The sequence below is a fragment of the Lynx rufus genome, unplaced genomic scaffold (assembly GCF_022079265.1).
Source record: "Lynx rufus isolate CCGP_SWC_20201006 ecotype Redwood Valley unplaced genomic scaffold, mLynRuf1.p SCAF_11, whole genome shotgun sequence".
Classification (NCBI taxonomy): domain Eukaryota; kingdom Metazoa; phylum Chordata; class Mammalia; order Carnivora; family Felidae; genus Lynx; species Lynx rufus.
The window spans coordinates 40363384-40387758 of NW_025814825.1; the positions used below are offsets into that span (position 1 = coordinate 40363384).

The 24375-nt window shown below is 42.0% G+C and overlaps 1 protein-coding gene across 1 annotated transcript; it reads left to right on the plus strand.

Moving 5' to 3' along the window:
- Nucleotides 1-632: 632 nt before the first annotated feature.
- Nucleotides 633-24244, plus strand: WNT8B (Wnt family member 8B). The gene is made up of 6 exons (XM_047072322.1): nt 633-700; nt 20429-20462; nt 21253-21391; nt 22243-22368; nt 23120-23262; nt 23497-24244. The coding sequence occupies exons 1-6, from the start codon at nt 633-635 to the stop codon at nt 24040-24042; spliced, it is 1056 nt and encodes a 351-aa protein (XP_046928278.1). The 3' UTR covers nt 24043-24244.
- Nucleotides 24245-24375: the final 131 nt, after the last annotated feature.

Genomic DNA, 24375 nt, shown 5'->3' on the forward strand with positions numbered 1-24375 from the left:
ACATGGTATATTTTTCTCTGAGGAAAGCTACTCTGAATGCAGATTAAGTCTCAAAGCCCTACAAAGGACAACAGGGAAAGCACAGTCCCTTCTAAATCCCCTTGGGGACCAGGCCCTCCTCTCCGTGTGTCCGTGTCTGCGGGCGAGTGTGCATGGGTGGGGGAGGTTGTGGTGGGGCGGGAGGGCCTCGGCAAGAGGGAGGAGAGAAACTCCAAGCGCTGATTCTGTGGAGGGGATTTGCTATGTCTCTTTTCCTCCCCCCCTCTTCTTTCTTTGTCCTCTTTCTCCGTGTTCCTCTCTTTGTCCCCTTTTCCTCGTCTCCTTCTTCTGCATTTGTCTGGGAGGATCCTGGAGTGTTCTTTTGATCGACTCAATCTTTCTCTGGCACTTGAGTTCTGATTGGCTGAAGGTCTTAGAGGGGAAAAAAACACTTTAATTAAGTAGATAATCTCTTCTTTGGACGTTTGGCAGCTCCATTTCACGTCCCTTCAACTCTGTTTGGGATCGCTTACACACCACGGAAGTTGGGGCTTGAGGAGAATCCCATCCCACTACCACAAGGAGAATATTTCCCCATCTTCTCTGTCTCCCACGTTTTTTAGAATTTTCTATTTCTGTTGCTCCAGAGGATTATGTTGCTTGTGAAGCCTCCTGTGTTCATCTTCCTTTTCACCTGTATCCTCCGAATCGGCCACACCTGGTAAGTAACCTGGACTCCCACCTGGGACTGGGACCAGGTAAATGTATGTCGTCTATGAGAGAGAGTTCTTCCTCATTTCCCGAAATGTAGGAATACTTGGGATCTCTCCTAGGAAAAACTGTTCTATGGAGTAGGGGCTCTTTCTAAATTTATGGCTGATTTCAGTAAATCTTTAGGACCCTGATCAATAAATGAATAGATTAAAAAATAGATTAATAAGTTGCTGTACCACAAATATTCTAAGTGGTTTTGGGGAAAATGGACAGTAGCCTTTTTTTTTTTTTTAAACCAAATCCTGATGTCAGCATTGTGGAAAAAGGAAGGTGGTTCAAAGCAAGTTCTACTGTGTTTGAATCTGATCTTTGAGGTGAAGGCTGGAGACAAAATGCGATGGGACCTTATTTTGCACTTTCTGACATAACTTTTTTTTTCAGAATATTCTAAATAACTGCTCATACCATCATGTCTTAGAGATAAAAATTCACTTGATCTGTTGAGTTGGTATTGGGTTAACAAACACGTTTGAAATGAAATATTTTAGAAAGCTAAACTTTCTACAGATTTATGTAACCTATACAATTTACAAATATTTCTAAATCGCTCAGAAAATGGGGCAGTGTTTATAAAAGTGTTTTGGAAACTATAAACAATTGCACAAATGATAGACAATTTTATTGTCAGTTTCATTTAGCTCTTGGAAACCACATAAAGTATCTATACATGGAAATGTTAACAAGTAACTACGCAATAACATACAGAAGAAAGACCTGGGAAGTGCATGTTGCTACATTGCTATGTGTTTGGAGTCTCTCCCCAATTGAGATACATAAGCTCAGTCTCTATCAGTTTGCATTTTGACCATCTGTTTAACCAAGGTATGAATCCAATCATTCCATAAACTGTTGAGGAAGCAAGGATAGGGATTTCTTTGTTGAAATCAGCTTCCTGTGCCAAGAATGTATTCTTATCATAAATGAATATAGCCATCTTTATTAGAAAGTTGCTAAGAAATATGTCAAATAAATATAATTATTTGCAAGTTAAGGCAATAATTTGTAACACTTCTGATTACAAAATGAACTGCCAAATAATTGGTCAATTTTTAATTGGCATTTAAATGAAATATTTCATGTTCAAAAAAAAAGTCTCTCTTTTTTCCCCCTCATGAGAACAAAAAGACAAAAGGGAGCAGAGACTATTTCAGAGCATTTCTACTGATGTTCATGGTATTCTTCAGCTGATTCAGTATCAGCAAAAGAGAAACACGAGATTCCTTTCCCCAGTCACCAGGGCAGTGTGAAGAATTGTTCTATAAAAAATACCTTTACTGTGTGTTCCTTCCCTGCTGGAGGGGGTCATGTTCATTTCATTCCGATACTGACACAGCCACACTGAAAGGTGGCTGGGTTGCTTGTCTGTCCAAATTCAAGTGTCCGGATTTAAAAAGAAAAAAAGAAAAAAGAGATGTGAAAGAAAGTTCTAATTTAAAAACAGGGTTTAAGAACCCCTTCTCGCCTTGCCTGACTTTGAGGAGAAAATGTACAAATCTCCTCTATAATGCAATTAGATTTTAATTGCTTTTTCTCCATAAGCCCCAATTTGAATTAAACATTTATACTTTGCCAAGAGTCTGGTTTTGGTAGCATTTGAAGAGTGATTTTTAAATTTAACGTTAAATCTTGATTCTTCTTATAATGGAACTATCAGGGTTCTGCATAAGGTCACCTTCCCCTTTGTGCCATGCAGAGAAATTTGACCAACCGCAGCCTTTCCGATGTTTCTCTTAATACTTCATTATCAGCCTTTTATGTAAGGACCTCAAAAGCATTTAACAAATAGAGAACCATAATTTCTGCTTGGCTGTTCAATTGTAGGCTTGCCTGAAATTACTGTCAAAAAAAGTCCATCAACAGAAACTCCTAGGCTTGAAAGGAGAAAATAAAGATGACATTCATTTACAACATGCAGTTTTGCTAGACTTTCAAAGTGAGATGATTGGAGGGGGAAAAAAAAGCATTCTCCACAGTTTCTTCTTGTTGGGACAATTCTGAGAATTATCCTTTAGTACCTTGAGAAAAAAACCTTTTGTTTGAATTTGTTTTCCTGAATCCTAATGGCTCCCCGCAAAAGAGAGAATGGGAGTGCATGATACAGCCAAGCAGATGGTGATGGTTATAATGGTGGCCGAAGATGAACCAATCTGACTTTTCATTTTCCAGTATACATACTCATCTGGAATGATCAGGCCTAGAACATGTTTGTTTGTTTGTTTTAACTGTGGTCTTCATTTTACTCCAAATGATGTCTCATAATGATCCTAGGTTTTGCCCTGTTCTGTCCATTTCTTCTCTCTCTCTCTCCCACCCCCTCAACTTGATGACCAAATCAGAAAGATATACTCACTAGAACATGGAGGTTAACTATGGCTCTGCTCTCATTCTTTGCAAAAGTCACTGCCTCCACTTCTTTCCAAAGGATTTAAACAGGGTTCATTTCTTTTCTACAGTAGAGCAAGAATTCATCGAAAATCTTTGGGCTTTAAGGCACCTTTTGAAATACATCATCCCTTGGTTCTCTACATTTATGTATTTAGAGCAACCCTTCTATGGCTCTTGAAATTTCATCTGATAATGACGTGCAGAGCCCCTGATCAGCAAGGGCTTCAGTTATTTTAGGGGGCTGTCTTGAATCCATATTCTCCCCAAGCATCATCTATAGCTAAAATTATTGTTCTCCACATACATGTGCTACTATTTTTCAAATGTATATTATGAACAATAAGATATACACTTAAAATTACTGAATTCATGATAACTGGTTGCCATGTTAAGTTTCTGTTAAGTTTTTCCCACCAACAGATACAAAAAGGGTAAGTGCAATCAAGTGAAGCTGCACTATAAACTTTGTTACATTAAAAAGGAATTCTCATCCTCACAGAGGCTGGGAATCTCTGAAGTTAGGGAAATAAAAGGTAAGTGAAAAATTGCTTTGGAATTTGGAAAATAATGTGCCAATATCAAAGAATCACATCCTAATAGCTTTTCTGATCAGTAAAAAAATTCATAATCCATGAAAAAGCTTGGGGTTTGTGGGGTAACTCAGGGGGATGAAGTTAGCAGCTACACCGTTGAAAGTCCTTCTAAGGGCTTGAGACATGATCACAGAAGTTTAACTTCCAGTTCTGTCATTGATTTGTCAACAACTTTAGCCCTACAGTTTTGCTTTCAGTCTCTATATTTTCTCCATGAATAACAATTAGTTAGCTAAAAATAATTAGCTAATAATATTTATTAGTATCACCACCACCACCATCATCATCATCATCTACAAAGGCTAAGAAGTCCTGAGAAGAGACACTTCATTACAGCTTTTCTTATGAAACCAGTTTGTATAAGCAATAAGGCAGATGCTCCATAATGCATCTCTATTGTGCATGTGTGTGTGTGTGTGTGTGTGTGTGTGTGTGCATGTGTGATAATATGACACAAAGAAGGATCTCTTTTTTGTGATATTATGTAAATGGGGATATTAAAAACGGATCAGAAGGAAAGGAGTTTTGATCCAAACCCTCTCTCTTCCGAGGAAAAAGTTTACTTCTTTGCTGGGACAATTGGTTTCATGCTATATATTGGGTAATGCTATTTTCTTTGGGGACTATTAATAAAAATCCCTTTTCCTGGGCTCCATTTACTCTTTGATTTTTTTTCTTTTTCAACTGATATGATCAAATTATCTTAATCTGCTGGATGTTTATTATTATTATTATTATTATTATTATTATTGTTATTGTTATTATTTTAAAATCAGGACATTTAGAAACAATTTTATTTGCTCACATTTTGGGTGAAATGGTTTTTGGCTGAAAGATTCCAAAGATTCCACTAGAACCTTGCCATCTACCCATCTTTGAAGACTTAGTTTATGTATTCTCTCCTCCTGGAAGTCTTCCCAGGTTAAATTAGCTACCTCTCCTTCCCCCCGCCCCCACCCCCATATATCCAGCATCAGGTTAAGCCATTAAGGCACTTAGTACATTTTATTGAAAATTTGCTTTTGAATCTGTCTTCTTCACTAGCCCAGAAACTCTTCTAGGATCAGACACCTTGCCTCATTTATCGTTGTGTCTCTTAGGTGGAAATTAACCACAATTGTAACAATGAGTAACTTGCTCTGTAGGCAGGCACTGTTGTAAATGCTTTACAAATCCTTACACCAATCCTCTGAAGTACATACTAGGGTCATCTCCACTTTACAGATGAGGGAACTGAGGCCCAGAGATCTTAAAATAACTTGGCAAGATCACCTAACTAGTAATGAACCAGATGGAATTTGAACACAGAAAACATGGTTGTGGGGGCCCCATGCTGGACCACTACGCCCTATTAATGAGCGTGTTTTGAACTGACCAATGCATGCAAACTATTTTACATAAGGGAAGAACCATGACAGGAAATTTTAAACGTAATTTAAGCTTAAACTTTCCTAAGTAGGTTCCCAGAATAGAGCAATTTCATATTTGCTAGTTTAAAAGTAGAAAGTTCCCTGGCTTACTGAAGTCCTTCCTTTTGGATTGCTATAATCTTCTGAAAAAGGGTAACTCTGCCCCATATCCTGGAACAAAATCGATACTCAGGAATAAAATAATGTGAACCAACATTTACTTCACACTCACTGTGTAACTCTCCAAAGACACAAAGTCTGTCAGTGATGAGACAGGAATCTGAATCTATACCACTCACTACCTTTAGCCAGTAAGCCATCCTGCTTCAGATGGGACCTTGCTTTCTTTGACCTGCCCACATTTGTACCACAGTCACCAGAGCACTGGACTGTGGTCCTTCATGTTGTGACTGTCCTTCCTTCTCTGTCTGGCACTCCAATTTTCTGTGAATTTTTAATGATGTGCACAGTAGTCTGATACACAGAAGTCTGGCATTAAGAAACAAAAGCTTGTACCTGACTAGTATTTTTATTTTAAAAGATATTGGTTCTGAGAGCTTATTTAAATTATCTCTTACATTTGTTTATCGATAGAATTTATATTATTTCATTCCTTTCATCTCACTGAAAACTACCTGCAGGTTTGATTTGGATTAGACGCATCAAGTACTATCTTTTGCCAGAAACCCCAACTTACCTGTTCTTTTCAACATAGTGGGCTTGTGCTTCTTTGGAGATCATTCAAAAAGTATCTTTACCATCTGTAGTATCAATACCATCTGTACTGCCTCTGAGATTAAGATTTTATGTATAGTATAAGAGAGCTAGCTCTGGCTATATTTTCCTAAGGATAAAGACCCATTTTTGTAGCACGTCTTAGGATCTCCAGGAGTCCAAGAATTATTGTGGTGTCCGCCATTTTTCATCATTTTTCATTTCACAGCTTTTAAATAGATATTTAGAATCTTTAAAGTTCCTTTGCCTTTTGATCGCCCTTACATTCAAAATAATGGCCAGTGGTAAAAACAAATTCCCTAAGATCCCCAATTCAAGCAAGTGATGGGGATATGTAGAAAATAAATGTGCAGTGTTGGTCTGGAAGGAAGGAAGGAAGGAAGGAAGGAAGGGAGGAAGGAAAGAAGGAAAGAAAGAAAGGCTCTTTTCTTTATCTCCATCAGAAAGGCAGAGAATTCATAGGGCTTAGAGAGAGAAGTCAATATAATTTTTCTTAGGCTAAACCCTCACTTTTCAGAAAGCAGATTTTTTATCCTACGTAAAAGACTAGCCTGGGGGAAACTCTGAGCTTGGTTCACATAAATAACATTCCCCATTGCCTCCCATTGAAATATACCTACACTCCGAGGGCCTCTCAAAAGAAACTACCATCCACTTTGGACAGACTCTCTAGTCTCATTATAAGCCACGCTTTTATGGGTTTGTTTTTCTCAATCTTTATTGTAGGCCCTTGTTATTGATCATATCATTTCTCTGTACACTTCTTAGGTCAGAGTTTTCAGTGAGATGAAAGGAATGAGATAATAGAATGAAAAAATATAAATTCTATGGATAAATAAATGTAAGAGATAACTTAAATAAGCTACCAGAACCAATATCTTTTAAAATAAAAATGCTAGTCAGGTACAAGCTTTTGTTTCTTAATGCCAGACTTCTAAATGTATATCAGACCACTGTGAACATCATTAAAAATTCGCAGAAAATTGGAGTGCCAGACAGAGAAGGAAGGACGGTCACAACATGAAGGGCCACGGTCCAGGCCAAGAGCAATCAGACTATAAGGGGATCACTTAAATTCACCATTATCTGACCAATCCGAATTCACTTTTCTTAATTGGTTGTTTTCCCAACTATACATCCTCTGGAACCAGCACAGTATGAGGCTATGTTCCAGTAGTCTCCATAAGGCCCTGTAAGTGGGCCAGTAGTTCAGTCTTTCTATACAAGTCCATAGATGAGATTCTTATGTTTCTCTAGGCCAAGCTTAAACCACCCTGCATAGTGAGAAATTTCTCCTTCATTCAGAATGAATTCTCTTTTGCTGCCATAAAGCTCAGTTCTTTTCTCTTACTCAGGCTCTTCAGGTTCACATATCTGACTTTAAAGATTCCATTCCATACTGATAGCCGAGATAATACATAATGAACCATACTATCCTGTCTGACATTTCTTCCCATTAATCCAAGGTGTCTGGAGGAGCCTAGCTTTCGGACATTATTGTTTCAGAAGGAGTGTATTGTTTAATTTTACATTATGGAAAATTTCCAGAGAGAACAGCATATACAATGGAATCCCCTATAACTCTGCTTCAACTGTCATCAACCACTAGCCAATCTTGCTTCATGTATACTTGAGTAACGTTTTCAACTGCATATATTTCTCTGTGTCTAAATATTCCAAATACTAAATGGTTCAAACTTGGAAGAAGAGGAATAGGAAAAGAAATCTCCTATGTCATGTCTGAGAGATCTAGAGCCAGCGATTAGAGTGAATCTTGGAGAACATCATACAGATATGACTGGCCACACTTAGGGAGAGAAATTGAGAATAATAACTTGTAAAAAGAGAAAATTCATTCAAATATATATTTAAATTTATTTCTGTTTGAGCTGTGGCTGATTAGCAAAGACAACAGAAATTGATAGTTGGCTTAGATTGAGGACAGAATATGTTTACCATCTATTAAGATTTAATTCCATTAAATAGTAAAATGGCACTAAAGTTCAAAAACCTGTCAATTTTCTCACCTTTAACTGTTCATCTAGTTTTTTGTAGGCTAATTTGTAGAGTTATCATATATGCCTACCTTCTTCATCCTGAAATAAACTAGTATTATATCCATCAATGCAACTGAGAGCACGAATATTCTCCAAAGTCTCTACTACAGGGATCAAAGTAACAAGATCAACAAACAAAACAAAATTCTCTGCCTGCATAATGATCCTGGAAGAGGTTCCTGTGATCCCAGGCTTTCTGGGAGCAGTGGCTTGAGCTGTCCCTTAGCAGCTTTCACTTAGAGACCACAGAACAGAGAATGAGTACAGCGCATTCCCAGTTAGAGTCCTCATTTAAATGCTAAGTGTTGAAGCTCTTTTTTTGTAGCTGAGTGTTTCTTAGCAGAGTTTGCCACAATACATAAAGAAGGAAGGAAATGAGGACAAGGAGAGACAGCCTGTCACTTTATAAAATATCCTGGAATACAAATGACATTTTAGTTTCAGAGGAAAAGATTATCCCTTGAAAACTGGTGATTTGCTCGGGAAAGACTGCCCGGGATTGTTTTGCAGAGACCTGTGATACACAGTTGTCCCGTCAGCTACTCTACGGTCTTTGCCAGCAATTATTTGGCAGGGGCTGGATTTGAGATAATGTGGGATTTTACTGTAAATTTTAACATGACTACTACTAAAACTGATGCATCTGTTTAACTTTTTTTTTTTTTTTTTTTTTTTTTTTTTTTTTTTTTTTTTTTAGCTAAGTGGGTTACAAGACTTTTTAAAAATATTTTGTAGGGCCCTGCATTATAATATGGAAAATTCATGTTTATAAAAAACAGTTCGAGAATTATTTACAGACCTGGATTCCCTTTGAAGAAAGAGATGGAGTTTAAATCAAGGACATAGATATGGGGATGTGACAAAAACTACACATTCCTTAATTTTTAAAAAATATTTATCCTGGAAAAAGCCTTCACTTGGCCCCAGTCCTCATTGCAGTCATGTCTTTCTTCCCTTTCAATGGCATACTCGCCTTCAGTGAGTCTACACTGGCTGCTTCTGTTTTCATTTCATAACTGTTCGTTCGCTGTAATCTCGCTTCTGTTCCTTTGTTGTACCAAACAGATCTCAACACCAATATCACCTTTGTCCCCTCTTGATAAATTTTTAAGGAAGAGGCAACTTGTCTTTGAAATTCTGGGTACTTCTCTTCCCCTCAAGACTTCAGGTATCTGTGCCTTCTACTTCCTAATCCCTTCCTCTAGCAAAGTGGGAAAGAGCCTGATTTTGATTACCTGTACTTTACAGTGGATAAAAATTAGTCATGCTGTTCACCCTTTAAAAAAATTTTGCATCTCAAACTTCATTCTTTCTTTTTTTTTTTTTTAATTTTTTTTTCAACGTTTATTTATTTTTGGGACAGAGAGAGACAGAGCATGAACGGGGGAGGGGCAGAGAGAGAGGGAGACACAGAATCGGAAACAGGCTCCAGGCTCTGAGCCATCAGCCCAGAGCCTGACGCAGGGCTCGAACCCACGGACCGCGAGATCGTGACCTGGCTGAAGTCGGACGCTTAACCGACTACACCACCCAGGCGCCCCAAACTTCATTCTTTCTAATTGTACAGCGAATTGCTCCTGGCTTAAATATGCTTGTGTGTTGTCAGAGGGGGCAGTGACCAACCTCGAACTGAGGGGATGTATTTCACAGTCGTTAGTAAAGCCCACCTTCTGTGTAACGGTGTGTGTGTGTAGATCTGTGTATGTGTATGCTGCTGCATACATGTTCTGTGGGTCAGATGCCGTAGAGGATGGAGAGAAGCACAAGGAAACCTGCTGAGAAACGACTGTCTTTGGGCTCTCGCTGGCCCGAAGCATCTTGAGAGTTCTGTGAGGTGAAAAGCTGGCTGTCACGCACTTATTCTAGGAGAAGTTGCTTCACTGAAGCACCTTCTAGCTACAGCTCCAGGCAGCTCTCCTGCTCTGGATCCTCCTCTTGCCCTTTCTACCCTCTTCTCGTTCCCTCTCTGTGCCAGGCCACCAGATGGAGACCTGCATCTGCCCCTTTTCTCCTTGCCTGGGCTCTCAGCCCAAGCTGTAGTGATCAGATGGTCTCTCCTGAAGTAGGCCAGCTAGAGCTTCAGGACCCAGAGATTTTTTATGGACCTTGAAAGATGAGATTAAAGGGTAGGGAGAAGCCAACCCTATTATTCAAAGATCTATGGGGAAAGTGAAGGAGGCAGAACAAAGGAGGGGTCAGATGGCACTGAGATGAAAGTTTTGGACCCTGAGAAGAAAACACTAAATTCTGGAGGTTCATATTCGAAGCCTTTGCTTTTTAAAAAATATGGTGGGGAAGGAAAGAAGGGAATCCTAATTTAAATCTAAGCTACTATGTTAACCACTGGGATTCAAATGCCTCAGGGTACACTTGGCAAACTAGTGAGGCTGGCCTGGAAGAAGCTTGCTGAGTGGGACTGAGTTCTTCACGGAGACAGGACTCTCATACTGAGGGGAGATGGAGTCCAGCACATGAACTTGACCTCGTAACAAGGTCCTGGTCATGCAAAGGAAGAAGTAAGCCTGAAGATAGCATGGTGCTGGGTCCTGCTGGTCCTGTGCCCATCTGTGTCGCAGGCTCTACAGAATCAGGCATGTGCTCTCATCACAGCTGCTAAATGGGAAACTATGGAATGTGATGTGCTACAGGTGGCCTCGTGGGCTAGGCGGGTTCGGAAAATCCCCCCACATAGGGAGAAATTGTTGAAACTAATTGGATAGCGGTTTAAACTGCTCATCCACAATTAGGCATAACTACCAGAGAATGGGAACTTGCAATTTTCTGTGAACTTCCTAAGGTGGTAAAATAAATTTCTTCAAATGGTATCAAATGAAGGGGAGCTTGGAAAATTAGAGTGTATGGGTCTAAGGATCATAAATGTTAGGTAAGAAAACACAAACAAAACAAACTTGGAGACTTTCCAAGAGCTAAAAGAGAAGCTATGGCATTTGTATTTGGGTTGATCCAAAGTCTGTCCCATTCTGTCTCAGCAACTTTGGAAAAAGTTTTGCTGGTGGTCAGGCTGACTGAGGGATAGGCAATTCAGGAGGCAATATAGCCCCAAGGGAAACTGCATAATGCTGAACGCTGCGGCTGTTTGAGGAGCTCTAGTGCCTTACATCAAAGAATTTTGGTGATTAGATTGTGGCCGATTATGGCCACTGAATTGTTGCAAGGTTGGAAGGTCCATAGAGCAGAGGAGCAATGGGAAAATGATAATCCACAGGGTTCTGCTTTAGCGTTACCCATAGCTTCAAAACTACAAATGCATCTGTATCTGGATGGTTGTTTAACAAGAACTGAAAAAACATTTAGTAAATAAGAGAATAGCTAGGACTTAAACACACATTGAAATGAGGGGGAAAGAACTCATAAATGTTGACGTGAGGGGAGCTGGGCAGAAGGTAGTGAAAGCCTGACAGAAGGACATGACTCAGCTAACCAGCCTAGACTGGAACAAGTGACAGCAGAAGGGAGGTACTTACAGTGAAACATTATTATCAGAGCTGAGAAGGAACGATAGAGAGAGAGATGATTGCTGCCCCAAATTCCTACCTTTGGTACATTAACTTGGAAGAAGGATGAGATGGCATTAGACGTAGGAAAAAGCACAAGCCAAAGACTGAATTATGGACTCGCTGATGACAATGGGTTGATGACAAGAACATGGAGGTGGTCTAAGAATATTAAATAATAGCTATGGTAGTGAAGACTTCCGTGAGTGGAGGCAGATAGCATGTTTCCTAGAGGACAGATGGCCCCTAGACAAACACTCAGAATCTTTTGGGCACTTTCCACTCCCAATATATTTTATTCCTGGTACGAAGAAGAGAAGCATAAACAGGTCGGTTATAATTGCTAGGGGGGGAAACTACAGTACCAAGAAAAACTACAGGGAAGGAAAGAGATCCCCATGATTTTAACACTCAGCACAGAGACCCAGACCCTCAAAGCAGTGACCAGAGAGCTTTGAGAGCTGCCAGAACCAGAGGTACTCAATTCAGAAACAAAAGAAGAGAATGCCCCCCAATTTGTTACTGGTACAGTTATAGCAGCCATTTCCCAGAAAATTAAAACAATAATTTGAGCTTCCCGAGCCCTCAAATTGTTACTTAGGTATTAGATGCTTTGGGGCACCTCCCTGTTCACCCTCTGGACCAGTGTTTCTCAAAGTGGACTCTGAGGACCATCTCAGGAATGTGTACATACAGATTCCTTCCATCCATTTCCCCCATCACCACTGCTCAACAAGAGTTTCTGGAGCTGGGGCTCAAGAATCTTCATGTTTAAGAAATTTCCCAGATGATTCTCATGGACTCTACCAGCTACCACATGTGGATTAATTTTCAAATGCTTATACTAAAGTCTATTCTCCAAATCTTTGGCACCTCAGGTCATGTAAGTATGTAACATTTTATTTGTATATATTTATATATATGTTTATACTTTATATATTTAAATCATAAATGTATTTTTATATAAATAAAATTTTATAGATTTACAGAAATTGGCGAAGAAATGCACAGGGAAGTCCTATGTACCCTTTCCATAGCCTCCTCCAGTGTTAACATCTTATAACTCTACTAACACATCCATAAAGCTTATTCAGATTTCACAGTTTGACATATAACACTAAAGTTTGCACCCCATCATCCTAGACTGATGGAACACTTAAAAAAAAGAAAAAAGCTAAAGCAAGACTGACACCAGGAGACAGGACGTAGGGAAAGAATCCAGTCCTATCTAGGTCAGGCACTATGGCCACCTGACTGTTATAGGGAATTGGTGGAGTATGGTTGTTGCTTACACCCTTCACCACTGGGACTCACAGAAAGGCCAGGAGCAGATTTGGGTAGATGCTTTCACCACAGCCAACTTCTTCAGGCATCTGGGGACAAGGGCAGGGCTAGCTTCAGTCAGAATCTCATTGAAGAATTATCCTGCTTATCTGGTCAGACTGCAGCCCCAGGTATTTGTTCTTGGGGCAATGGAAAATGCCAGCTCCCAAGGTAATAAAGAGTCTTTCCTAAAATCAGAAAGTGCACTGGTGCTTATTCTTCAGGGAGTCGTTATAGGGATGGAAGAGGTTCCATGCCTATGGAACAATAGTATGGGTGAAACAATAGTAGCCAGTGTGCTATAGGCCAAGGATATTGCCCCTGGGTGGATAAAGGTGTTTTTAGCATGAGGTCACAGAAAGCTGAGCCCAGGAAAGGTATCAACAAAACACTAGAGAAACTCTAGTTAATACTTTTTCTTAATTGCCCATTTCTTTGCAGGGATGGCACCCAACGAAAGGAGCACCCTTTGACGGGGCTCCAGGCTGGGCCCACCACTTGGATTCCACATATATGGGCAGGTCAGGAGAATTGGTGAGGCTCCAGATGTTTATCTAAAGGAGTGACTATGGAGTCTTCCCAGGATAACCTTCACTCTAAGGGAAGGGAACAGAGACGATCCAGCAATGACACTTCTCACTGGAGTTTGTTAGCAAGCTCCTCAGTTTTAGTCCAACTAAGAAGGCTGGAGGGTGATTAGGGGGGCATGTTACAGGCAAAACCTGAAAGTACTGCTTTGCTAAAACCCTATCAGAACTTGTACACAAATGGCATTTTGATACCTAAGTGGAAAGGCAAGACTCTAAAATGGGTTAAAAGACATTTGTCCCTGTATTTAAAAAAATAATAATAATAGCTGTTTTAAGAGAAGTTTTAGGTTCACAGAAAACCTGAACAGGAAGTAGAGTTCCCACACATATCCGCCCCCTGCACAGCTTCCCTCATTGTTAACATCCTGAATTAGTGTAGTATGCTCCTACTTTTTTTATGCATTGAACCCAGTCTAGGTAGCAACAGTTCTCTCCACCCCCAAAATGTGCCCAGGGGATGTGATGATACCGAGATAAAGCAGAGCCTAGGCCTGGCAGATATGGGCAGATATCGTAGGCCTACAGGACATACAGAGGGAGGGCTAGAGCAATGGAAGACTGGAAAAGCAGCAGAGACAGTGTGATAGCTAACTGAGTTTGTTCATGAGTGTGTGCAGAACATCACTAAGACCTCCAAGAAATACTTATCAAGAACTTTGCGGGGGTCAGGAGTCCTGGATTAGCAAGTGGGAATAAGAGCGAGAGAAATACGGGTTGCAGGAGAGCGTAGCAGTGAAGGAATATATGCTTTAGAATCACACTGAGGGGGAGGGGAAGGAAAAAGAAAAAGAAAAAAAAGAAAAAGGAAAAAAAAGAGGTTAGAGTGGGAGAGAGCCAAAGCATAAGAGACTCTTAAAAACTGAGGACAAACTGAGGGCTGATGGGGGGTGGGAGGGAGGGGAGGGTGGGTGATGGGTATTGAGGAGGGCACCTGTTGGGATGAGCACTGGGTGTTGTATGGAAACCAATCTGACAATCAATTTCATATATTAAAAAAAAAAAAAAAAAAGAATCACACTGACTAGGTTCCAATCCTGGATTTGCCACTTACCTAGCTGTGTGACGTTAGCTTACCACTCTTTCAGTTTCTGTATCTGTAAAATGGAAGACATAACCCTTTCTAACTTATACAACTGTTGTGACAATTATATGAGCTTAAAACACATAAAGCATTTAAAGTAGTATTTTGTGTGCACAGAATAAACATTCAGTAAATAGCACAGTACCTCATGGGGTTGCCACGGAAATAAAAAATGACGGTACAGGTAAAGCACTCCTCTAGAAGAGACGTTCTCAATGAATGTCAGCTATTGCTGGGTGATGGAAATTAAATTTTACATGGTATCAGTATATATCCTGGAAGACTGTCAAAAGGAGAAGAAACAATTATAAAATTTTTATCTGGCAGTATAAAAACAAAACTGCAGTTATTTATGTAAATTGCTTCCCACTTATGTCTAATTACTATGAAGCACAGTAACAATTATACATAACATTAAGTGAGTCAGATTGACTTTGCTAAAACTTTTGATTATAACACCAACTTCTGTGTACATATGCTGCGTGCTCACTGACTGTGGCTCTTCTGGTACATACATCTGCTAATGCAGCATGGTGGTCTGCTCACAATGTTGGAAAATTAGTGGGAGCACTGGCTCGCCAGACTGCTTTCCCCTACCCTCCCCCAGATCTTTTTCAGTCCTTATTATCCTACAATTTTCTGCTCATTCTGATGATGCATCCATCCTTTTTTGCAATCCATTTAATTCAATCAATGTTTAAAGAGTACTTACTGTGTTCGAGGCATTGGGTTAGGAGCTGGAGGGGATACAAGGATAATTAAGGCAACCCCTACTTGTAGTCGAGTATTAGGGAATAAAGGGAAACCTTAATGTGAGGTAGAGAGAAGTTGCTGTGAGTCTTCAGGAAATGCTGGTTGTGGCTTTTGTGCTAGATACTTAAGAGTAAGTATAAGAGTAAATATAAGAGTAAGATACTTAAGGGGTGCCTGGGTGGCTCAGTCGGTTAAGCGTCCGGCTTCAGCTCGGGTCACCATCTCGTGGTCCGTGAGTTCGAGCCCCGTGTAGGGCTCTGGGCTGATGGCTCAGAGCCTGGATCCTGCTTCCGATTCTGTGTTTCCCTCTCTCTCTGCCCCTCCCCCGTTCATGCTGTGTCTGTCTCTGTTTCAAAAATAAATAAACATTAAAAAAAATTAAAGAAAAAAGAGTAAGATACTTAAGAGTAAGATTTTTATATACCAGGATAGCTTTACTGAGATATATCACATATTATAAAATTCACCCTTTGAAAGTATACAAATCAATGGGTTTTGGTATATTCACAAATTTGTGCAACCATCACTACAGTCACTGTTAGAACATGTTCATCACCCTAAAAAGAAACCCCATCCATATCCATTAGCTATCACTTCCCATTCTGCCTCCCTGCAGCCCCTGGCAACTGCTAATTTACTTTCAGTTTCTATGGAATTGCCTATTCTGGACATTTTGTATAAATAGAATTATACAATTTATGAAACAGAGAAAGAGGATGGGGGAGTTGCAACTTGAAATTTTTTTTAATGTTTATTTTTGACAGAAAGAGAGAGAGACAGAGAGACAGAGCATGAGTGGGGGAGGGGCAGAGAGAGAGGGAGACACAGAATCTGAAGCAGGTTCCAGGCTCCGAACTGTCAGCACAGAGCCTGACACGGGGCTTGAACTCCAGACTGTGAGATCATGACCTGAGCCGAAGTCGTACACTCAACCGACTGAGCCACCCAGGCACCCCGGGGGAGTTGCAATTTTAAATAGGATGATCAGGGAAAGCTTTAGGGTGAATAACACACTCAATTTTTTTTTCAAAATTTTATTTAAATTCTAGTTAGTTAACAGATAGTGTATTGGTTTCAGGAGAATTTAGTGATTCATCACTTACGTACAACACCCAGTGCTCATCATAACAAGTGCTCTCCGTAATACCCATCACCTATTTAGCCCATCCCCCACCCACCTCTCTCCATCAACCCTATTTGTTCCTTATCATTAAGAGTCTTATATGGGGGTGCCTGGGTGGCTCAGTCAGTTAAGTGTCCAACTCTGAGTTTCGGCTCAGCTCATGATCTCAGGTTTCATGAGTTCAAGTCCCACATTGGGCTCTGTGCTGACAGTGCAGAGCCTGCTTGGGATTCTTTCTCTTCTTCCTTTCTCTCTGCCCCTTCCCCACTCACTCTGTTTCTGCCTCTGTCTAAATAAATAAATAAACTTAAAAAAAGTATCTCATATGGTTTATGTCTCTCTCTCTTCTCCCCCATATGTTCATCTATTTCTTAAATTCCATATATGAGTGAAATCCTATGGTATTTGTCTTTCTCTGACTTATTTTGCTTAGCATAATACACTCTAGCTCCATCAATGTCATTGCAAAGGGCAAGATTTCATTCTTTTTGATGGCTAATATTCCATTGTGTATATATATATGCCACATCTTCTTTATCCATTCATCAGCCAATGGACATCTGGGCTCGGGACAGTCCCATAGTTTGACTATTGTTTAGATAGACACATTCGATTTAAAATCTGAATGCAGGTGAAGAAACAAACTCCGTGGCTATCTGAGTAAAAAGCATTCCAGGCAGAAAGAACAGCAAGTGCAATGGCCCAGAGGCTGGCGAGTGCTTGGTGTGTTGGAGCAACAACAAAGACATCAGTGTGGCTAGAGCAGAGCAAGTAAGGGGAAAGCAGTAAGAGATTAGGCATTAATGGGGGCCAGATTGCATAGGACCTTATAAACTATGACAAGAGTTTGGCTTCTGCTATATGTGAAACAGGAAATCATTAGAGGATTTTGAGCAGAGAGTAGCAAAATTTGATTTATATTTTAAAGGAGTTTATTTGTTTGTTTATTTACTTATTTATTTTGGGGGGGCAGAGACGAGGGAGAGGGAGAGAGAGAATCCCAAGCAGGCTCCACACCCAGCATGGAGCCTGATATGGGGCTTGATCTCACGACCACGAGATTATGAGCTGAGCCAAAATCAAGAATCCGATGCTCAACCAACTGAGCCACCGAGGTGCCCCTAAAGGGATTAATCTTTAAGTGGACCAATCATTTTGAGAATAAAATGTGGGAGAATAAGGGTGGAAGCAGGGAAATCAGTCAGTAGGCTTTTAACAATAGCCCAGGTGAGAGACAATGATAGCTTGGACCAGGTGATAGCAGTGAAGGTGTTGAGAACTGATTAGAGTCTGAATATATTTTGAGCTGGAGTCAGCAGGATTTGATGACAGAATGAATATGGGATGTGAGAGAAAGAAAGGAGTCAAAGATGACTCCAAGATTTTTCTCTGACAGCTAGAAAGAGGAACTTAAGTGGGGAAGACTACAGAAGGAGCAGGTTTGGGATGGTGGCAGCAAAGATCAGAAGTTAAGTTTTAGTATTAAGGTTGAGATGCCCAGTAAACACTGAAGTGGAGATGTCAAGAATAGAGTTGGATATGCAAGTCTAGAGTTCAAGGTCTGAGATTGCTGAGAGGGTAAGGCACAAACCCTTTGAATGACACTCAATCTGGGTAGTATCTTAGCACTGTCCATATGGGGAATAGGAAGCTTGTGCCTCTGTCTAGGAGCATGCTGATTGTACCATGTTCTTTAGAGCTGCCTCCACCCAGTGAACAAACGCTGTTATCTTCCACTGTTAGCATCTTTCCTCCAATCATATAACTGTCCCTAGGTAATAAATACCCATATAAACACTTAAATTCCTTCCTCTTTGGCTCTCTTTCCACCTTCTAACATTACGTGGTCACCATACTTTCTGTAATGCATGTTATATTTTACTCCCCAGTAGGAAATCTTGCAATTGTCTCATCAATTAAGAACAAGATCCTCGGAGCACCTGGGTGGCTTACTCGGTTAAGCATCCTACTCTTGCTCACATCATGCTCACATCATGATCTTGTGGTTCATGAGATCGAGACCCGGATCTGGCTCTGCACTGACAGCAAGAAACCCACTTGGGGTTCTCTTTCTCTCCATCTCTCTGCCCGTCCCCCACACCAGTTCACTCTCTCTCTCAAAATAAATTAAATTTAAATTTAATTAAATTAATTAAAAAAAAAGAACAAGATCCTCTTCCTTTGGTGTTCACAAGGACACAGTATTTTTATTGAGATATAGTCAGCATATATTCGTTTCAAGTATATACAACAAAATGATTCAATATATGTACATATTGTAAAATGATCATCACAATAAATCTAGTTAACATCTATTCCAAATCTTTTCTTCATACTGGATAGTTTGGATACGAGGAAGTAAGTCAGCCATAATGGTTCCAATATGTCTGCAAATAACTCAGGAGTTAACAGCATGTTAATTTATGGAAACGCTGTCCACATAATGCCTACAGTCTTGTCCCATGGCAGGTGTTCAGTTAAATCTGATTGATTAATCATTTGGGCTCAACCATGTATCATATGAATCTTTACAAACTGTAGGATCTTGAGGAAAAAAGAATCCTCTACTATCTCCGCCCATCACTCCCTGTGATTCCAACTTAGTATCCTCTCACAGGGTGTCTCTTCACCCGGGCTCATGGCAAAGCTTTCTCTTTCGCCTGCTGCTTGATTTTTGTTTTGTTGCTTTTTCTTCTTTCCTGACACTGTCTGCCCTCTGGCATGGGAACTAGCCTCTGACTGGCCTGGTAATGTCCAAAACTCTTTGCAAATTATGCCTAACATAGAGATTGCCCTTGTGAGCCAAGCAAGACTCTGGTGTTACCCCATCATAGCCACACTCATCCCTTAACCCCTTGCAACTACTAATCTATTCTCCAGCACTATGATCATATATTTCATGATTGTTACATAAATAAATAAAATCATGAAGTGTGTATCCTTTTGTGATTGGCTTTGACCACTCTGTATAATTTCCTTGAATTTCACCCAAGTTATTGAATGTATCAGTAGTCCTTTTTTTTTTTTTTTTTTTTTTTTTTTTTTTTTTTTTTTTTACCACTGAGTAATACTCCATGGCATGGGTGTACCACAGTTATTTTTATCCACTTACCCTTCGAAGGATATTTGAGCTGTTTCCAGTTTTGGGGTATCATAAATAAGTCGTTATAAGCATCCATGCACAAGTTTCCTGAATAAAGATAAGTCTTCATTTCTCTGAGATAAATGCCCAGAGTGGAACTGCTAAGTTGAATGGCAAGTCCGTTTTTCAGTTTTGAAAGGAACAAATGATTCCAGAGTCAAATTATTTATTTTTTGAATTTAATTATGACTCAGTCCCCAGAAAGACATTCCCCTGTTTACCTCTTTTTGATTAGAGAACTATCCTTCTCAGAGTCCTGTGGAGTCAGATGAACCTGTATTCAATTCCGCTTCGATCACTTATTAGCTGGGTGAGCTTGAACAACTTATTTACCTTTTTTGAGTTTCAGATTCCCTATTTAAAAATAGGGATAATGATGGTGGAGAAAGGAAGAATTTAACAAGATCAGCATATAAAGTACTCAGAGCAGAGCCTGCTACACTGCAGCGAGTTATGCTCTCTTTTCACTCCATGGCAAAATAATGATCAAATATTACTTCCAACTTTTTTGATATATTTGAAATTTTAAAAACCAAAAGAAAGCATAATGTCAGCTCCTTTTGTACATATTTTTAAATTCTTTTTTTATTTATTTTGAGAGAGACAGAGAGAGCGCACACATGCAAGCGGGGTAGGGGCACAGAGAGGTGGAGAGAGAGAACCCCGAGCAGGCTCTAGGCACTGTCAGCACAGAGCCCGATGTGGGGCTTGAGCTCATGAACTGTGAGATCATGACCCGAGCTGAAATCAAGAGTTGGGTGCTTCACTGACTGAGCCACCCAGGCGACCCCATATTCTTTTTTATTAGATGAATTATCTTTAATAGATTCCTTATGCATAATTTTTCCTTGGCAAAACCATTTTCCCTTTCTTCCTATCAATTGTTTGCTGAAGTAATCCTTACAATGCTTGGCAACAGAAATGAGTTGGTGCATCTCCATTATGCTCTGTGGTTTTTCTCTCTTCCAGGTCAGTGAACAATTTCCTGATGACTGGTCCAAAGGTAAGAAAAAAAGTCCTTCGATTTATTTGGATTCACTAAATCTTAGCCTCTTGACTGAAGACTATACATGTCCATTTCTTTTCATTATGTCCACATTTTTTATTAGCTGTATATATTACAGACAGAAAAACTGTGGCATAGAGAGGATTAGGGATACACCCAAAAGAACACAGCAAACTAGTGTCAGGGCCAAGGCAAGAACTCAGGAGTATTGATTCTGAATGTATGGCCAGAATTTCCAGAGCGAGAAAAGTCAACAGCCTTTCATGGTGTCAGGTTGCAGTCACACATCCCTCTCGGTGCAGTGGTTGGATGCAGCTTGCCATCTTTAAACTGCTGGCATCGTACTACATGATCTCCAAGGCCATTTTCAGCCCCCAAATGTTCTTTTCCAAGATAGTAATGGAGTGAGAATACTGAAAACCCATGAATTATATAATTTGGGCTCATTTTGGAGAAGCAGGATAATATAGTGAATAAAGGCTGGTGAAGTCTAGAGTCTGGTAACACTGAATTTCGTTCCTACTTTTACCTTCTGCTACCTGTGGGACCTTGAGCAAATTGCTTTACTTCACCTCTCTAAGCCTCAGGTTCCTAATCTATAAAAATGGTACCTATTTCACAAGATTATTTGTGATGTTAAATGGGACAGCAAATTTAAAGTGCTTACTCTGTCATTATTTTAGAAGGCTGGAGAGTGGGCAGGAAAAGAGGTGCTTGGCCACTACAGGGCAAATGTCTCCCGAGTTCAGCTGAGAGGCTGAATTTTGACCCTTGTGTTTCTACGCAGGCTTACCTGATATATTCCAGCAGTGTGGCAGCTGGTGCCCAGAGTGGTATTGAAGAATGCAAGTATCAGTTTGCCTGGGACCGGTGGAACTGTCCTGAGAGAGCCCTGCAGCTGTCCAGCCATAGTGGCCTTCGCAGTGGTAAGGAAAGCCTCGGCCACAGCTCCCTGGACCCCCTGGCCACAGGTTAGAGCCCCACTCTTCAGGGATGACCCCTTGCTACTTCTACTTCCTCGTTCCTCAACCTGGCCTCTGTCCTCTCTCTGGGATTTTCTCTGTCCCTTCTCCATCTTATAAAGCTTTATTTTCTTTCTTCCCAACACCCTCACTGCTCAATGAATGGACCCTGCCTCACCCCCAATCCAATAGCATCGTTGGCCTCCCAGTTGGCTGAATATAAATAGTGTCAGGAGGTAGGTAGGTGTCATAATTCTTCATGCCTCTTAGCCCCTTCCTTCAGCAGCTCAGCAGACAGGTACAGGCCAAGCAAGGACTGACTTGGACTTGACCTCCCATGGAGAAGCTAAAGAGTGGCCATGTCAGTAAATGAAATAGCTGCCAATCAGAAGTTCACGACTAGCTAGCATGTGCCTGTTAGACTTCAGTATTCCAGGTAGAAATAGGCCTGTGCGCTTTAAACCTGGCTTTCAGATTCATCTCCTTCCCCATTTCTTCCTCTGGCTCTTCACCACCTAAATCCTTTACAACCATGTATGTAAACAGTAATCTAGCCACCTAGTCATAATGTGTGACCTGAAAAGATGGGAGGGAAGAAGCATAGTGCTGAGACCAAGGCTGGAGCAGACCATGGAAGTAAGGTACATTATAAAGGTGGGGAAATAGGATGGAGCTGGGGAAGGAGGGCATAATGATGGAAGGAAGGATATATTTATTTATCCTATATTTATTATAATAATAAAGGAAGACAGCATGACTGATACCTTGAGTCACAACCCCTCCCTCTAACTCACCCATTTTTGGTTCCTGCCCAGCTAATCGGGAGACAGCGTTTGTACATGCCATCAGCTCTGCTGGGGTCATGTACACTCTGACTAGAAACTGCAGCCTCGGGGATTTTGACAACTGTGGCTGTGATGACTCCCGCAATGGGCAGCTGGGTGAGTAGTGATACTGCGGTGGGTAGGGCAGGCCATAAAGTTCACTGTGAATGAAAAGTCTGGTGGGTAGTTTGGCGGGGGTGAAGAAGCGTTGTATTCTTCTAAATCTGAGGAAAATCAGGGCCAACTGGTTTAAGCCCAAACCCTAGAGTGACAAACCAGGCTAAATGTAGCTTGGGGCCCTCGTCCAACTGAATGGTTTCCTTAATTTAAACACAATAAAGTAACAACACTCCCTGAGGATTCAATCCTTCTACTCCCTGAAAATAGGGGGGTGTCATTCTCTGTTGCCTGTCCCTGTTTCCTCCCCACTCTTTACCTCTACTGTCCTCTCCCATCCTCTCTGCCCTCCAGCTCAACTTCCAACTTTGTTGTTCCATATTATTTTCATTGTGCCGCCTCCCCGGCTCCATGCTGGCACTTTTGCTCGCCTTTTTCCTGGGCCATTTTGTGGATGTCAGTGGCTGGCCAGGCACGTGAACACTCTGCCCGAAGGCCAGAAGCACTGTGTGTAGAGGGAGACCCCAGCATCCTGCAGAGAATCCACTCGGCAACTATTTACGTCATGGAGTCCAGAGCAAGGGACTGGATGAGGCTGGAAGTGGAAGCCCAAAAGTGGCCTAAACAAATCTGGGCTGAAACTAATCTGGAGACAGGGCACCCGCCCAACCCCAAATCCAGTTAGAAACAGCAGCTAGGAGGCTCCAAGCCCGCCTGCTCAACGACCTTTCCTCCCCTTGCACTTTTCCAGGGGGCCAAGGCTGGCTGTGGGGAGGCTGCAGTGACAACGTGGGCTTCGGAGAGGCAATATCCAAGCAGTTCGTCGATGCCCTAGAGACAGGACAGGATGCCCGGGCCGCCATGAACCTGCACAACAATGAGGCCGGCCGCAAGGTAAGTCCTGCAGCCCTGGGGGTTAGGCAACTGGCTCCATCCACCATGAGCCCTAGGTGCGGACAGCTCTTCAGTTCATTTAACAGATTGGAAAAACGAGGCACCAAGCCGGCCAGCCACGTGGATTAATCAGCTGGACGCCTAGCAACCCTCCCTCACCCCCCACCCCCACCGCCCCCGGCAGACTTCCCCCAGCCTCATCCCGGATCAGCTCACTTCTAGCTCTCTCCCCAGGCGGTGAAGGGCACCATGAAACGCACGTGTAAGTGCCACGGCGTGTCCGGCAGCTGCACCACGCAGACCTGCTGGCTGCAGCTGCCTGAGTTCCGCGAGGTGGGCGCGCACCTGAAGGAGAAGTACCACGCGGCTCTCAAGGTGGACCTGCTGCAGGGTGCCGGCAACAGTGCGGCCGGCCGCGGCGCCATCGCCGACACCTTCCGCTCCATCTCCACGCGGGAGCTGGTGCACCTGGAGGACTCCCCGGACTACTGCCTGGAGAACAAAACGCTAGGACTGCTGGGCACCGAAGGCCGAGAGTGCCTGCGGCGGGGGCGGGCCCTGGGCCGCTGGGAGCGCCGCAGCTGCCGCCGGCTCTGCGGGGACTGCGGACTGGCGGTGGAGGAGCGCCGTGCCGAGACCGTGTCCAGCTGCAACTGCAAGTTCCACTGGTGCTGCGCCGTCCGCTGCGAGCAGTGTCGCCGGCGGGTTACCAAGTACTTCTGCAGCCGCGCCGAGCGGCCGCGGGGGGGCGCGGCGCACAAACCCGGGAGAAAGCCCTGAGGGTCTCCTTTCTCCCCTCCTTTCCCCATTTGTCCTTGGCTTCTTTTAGAGACCCCAGTAATAGAGGAACCTAGGGAACTTCCCCCCCCCCACATTCCCCTGCCCAGGGATCCCAAGAGGGAGAGACGCTACAATCCCTCCAGAGCTTGCCACTTTCCACCCCTTTCCTAGCTCTTTGCTCTCCTCCAGTCCATCATCACCCTGCATCATCCTCACGGTCCACACTTAGGTCTGAGGGCTCCCAGTTCTGAGATTCTGAGCTTCTGATTCTCCTTGGACTAGGATGAGAATAAGCGTTCCTCCTCCCCTTCCTAGCTGCCCTAACGCCTGACC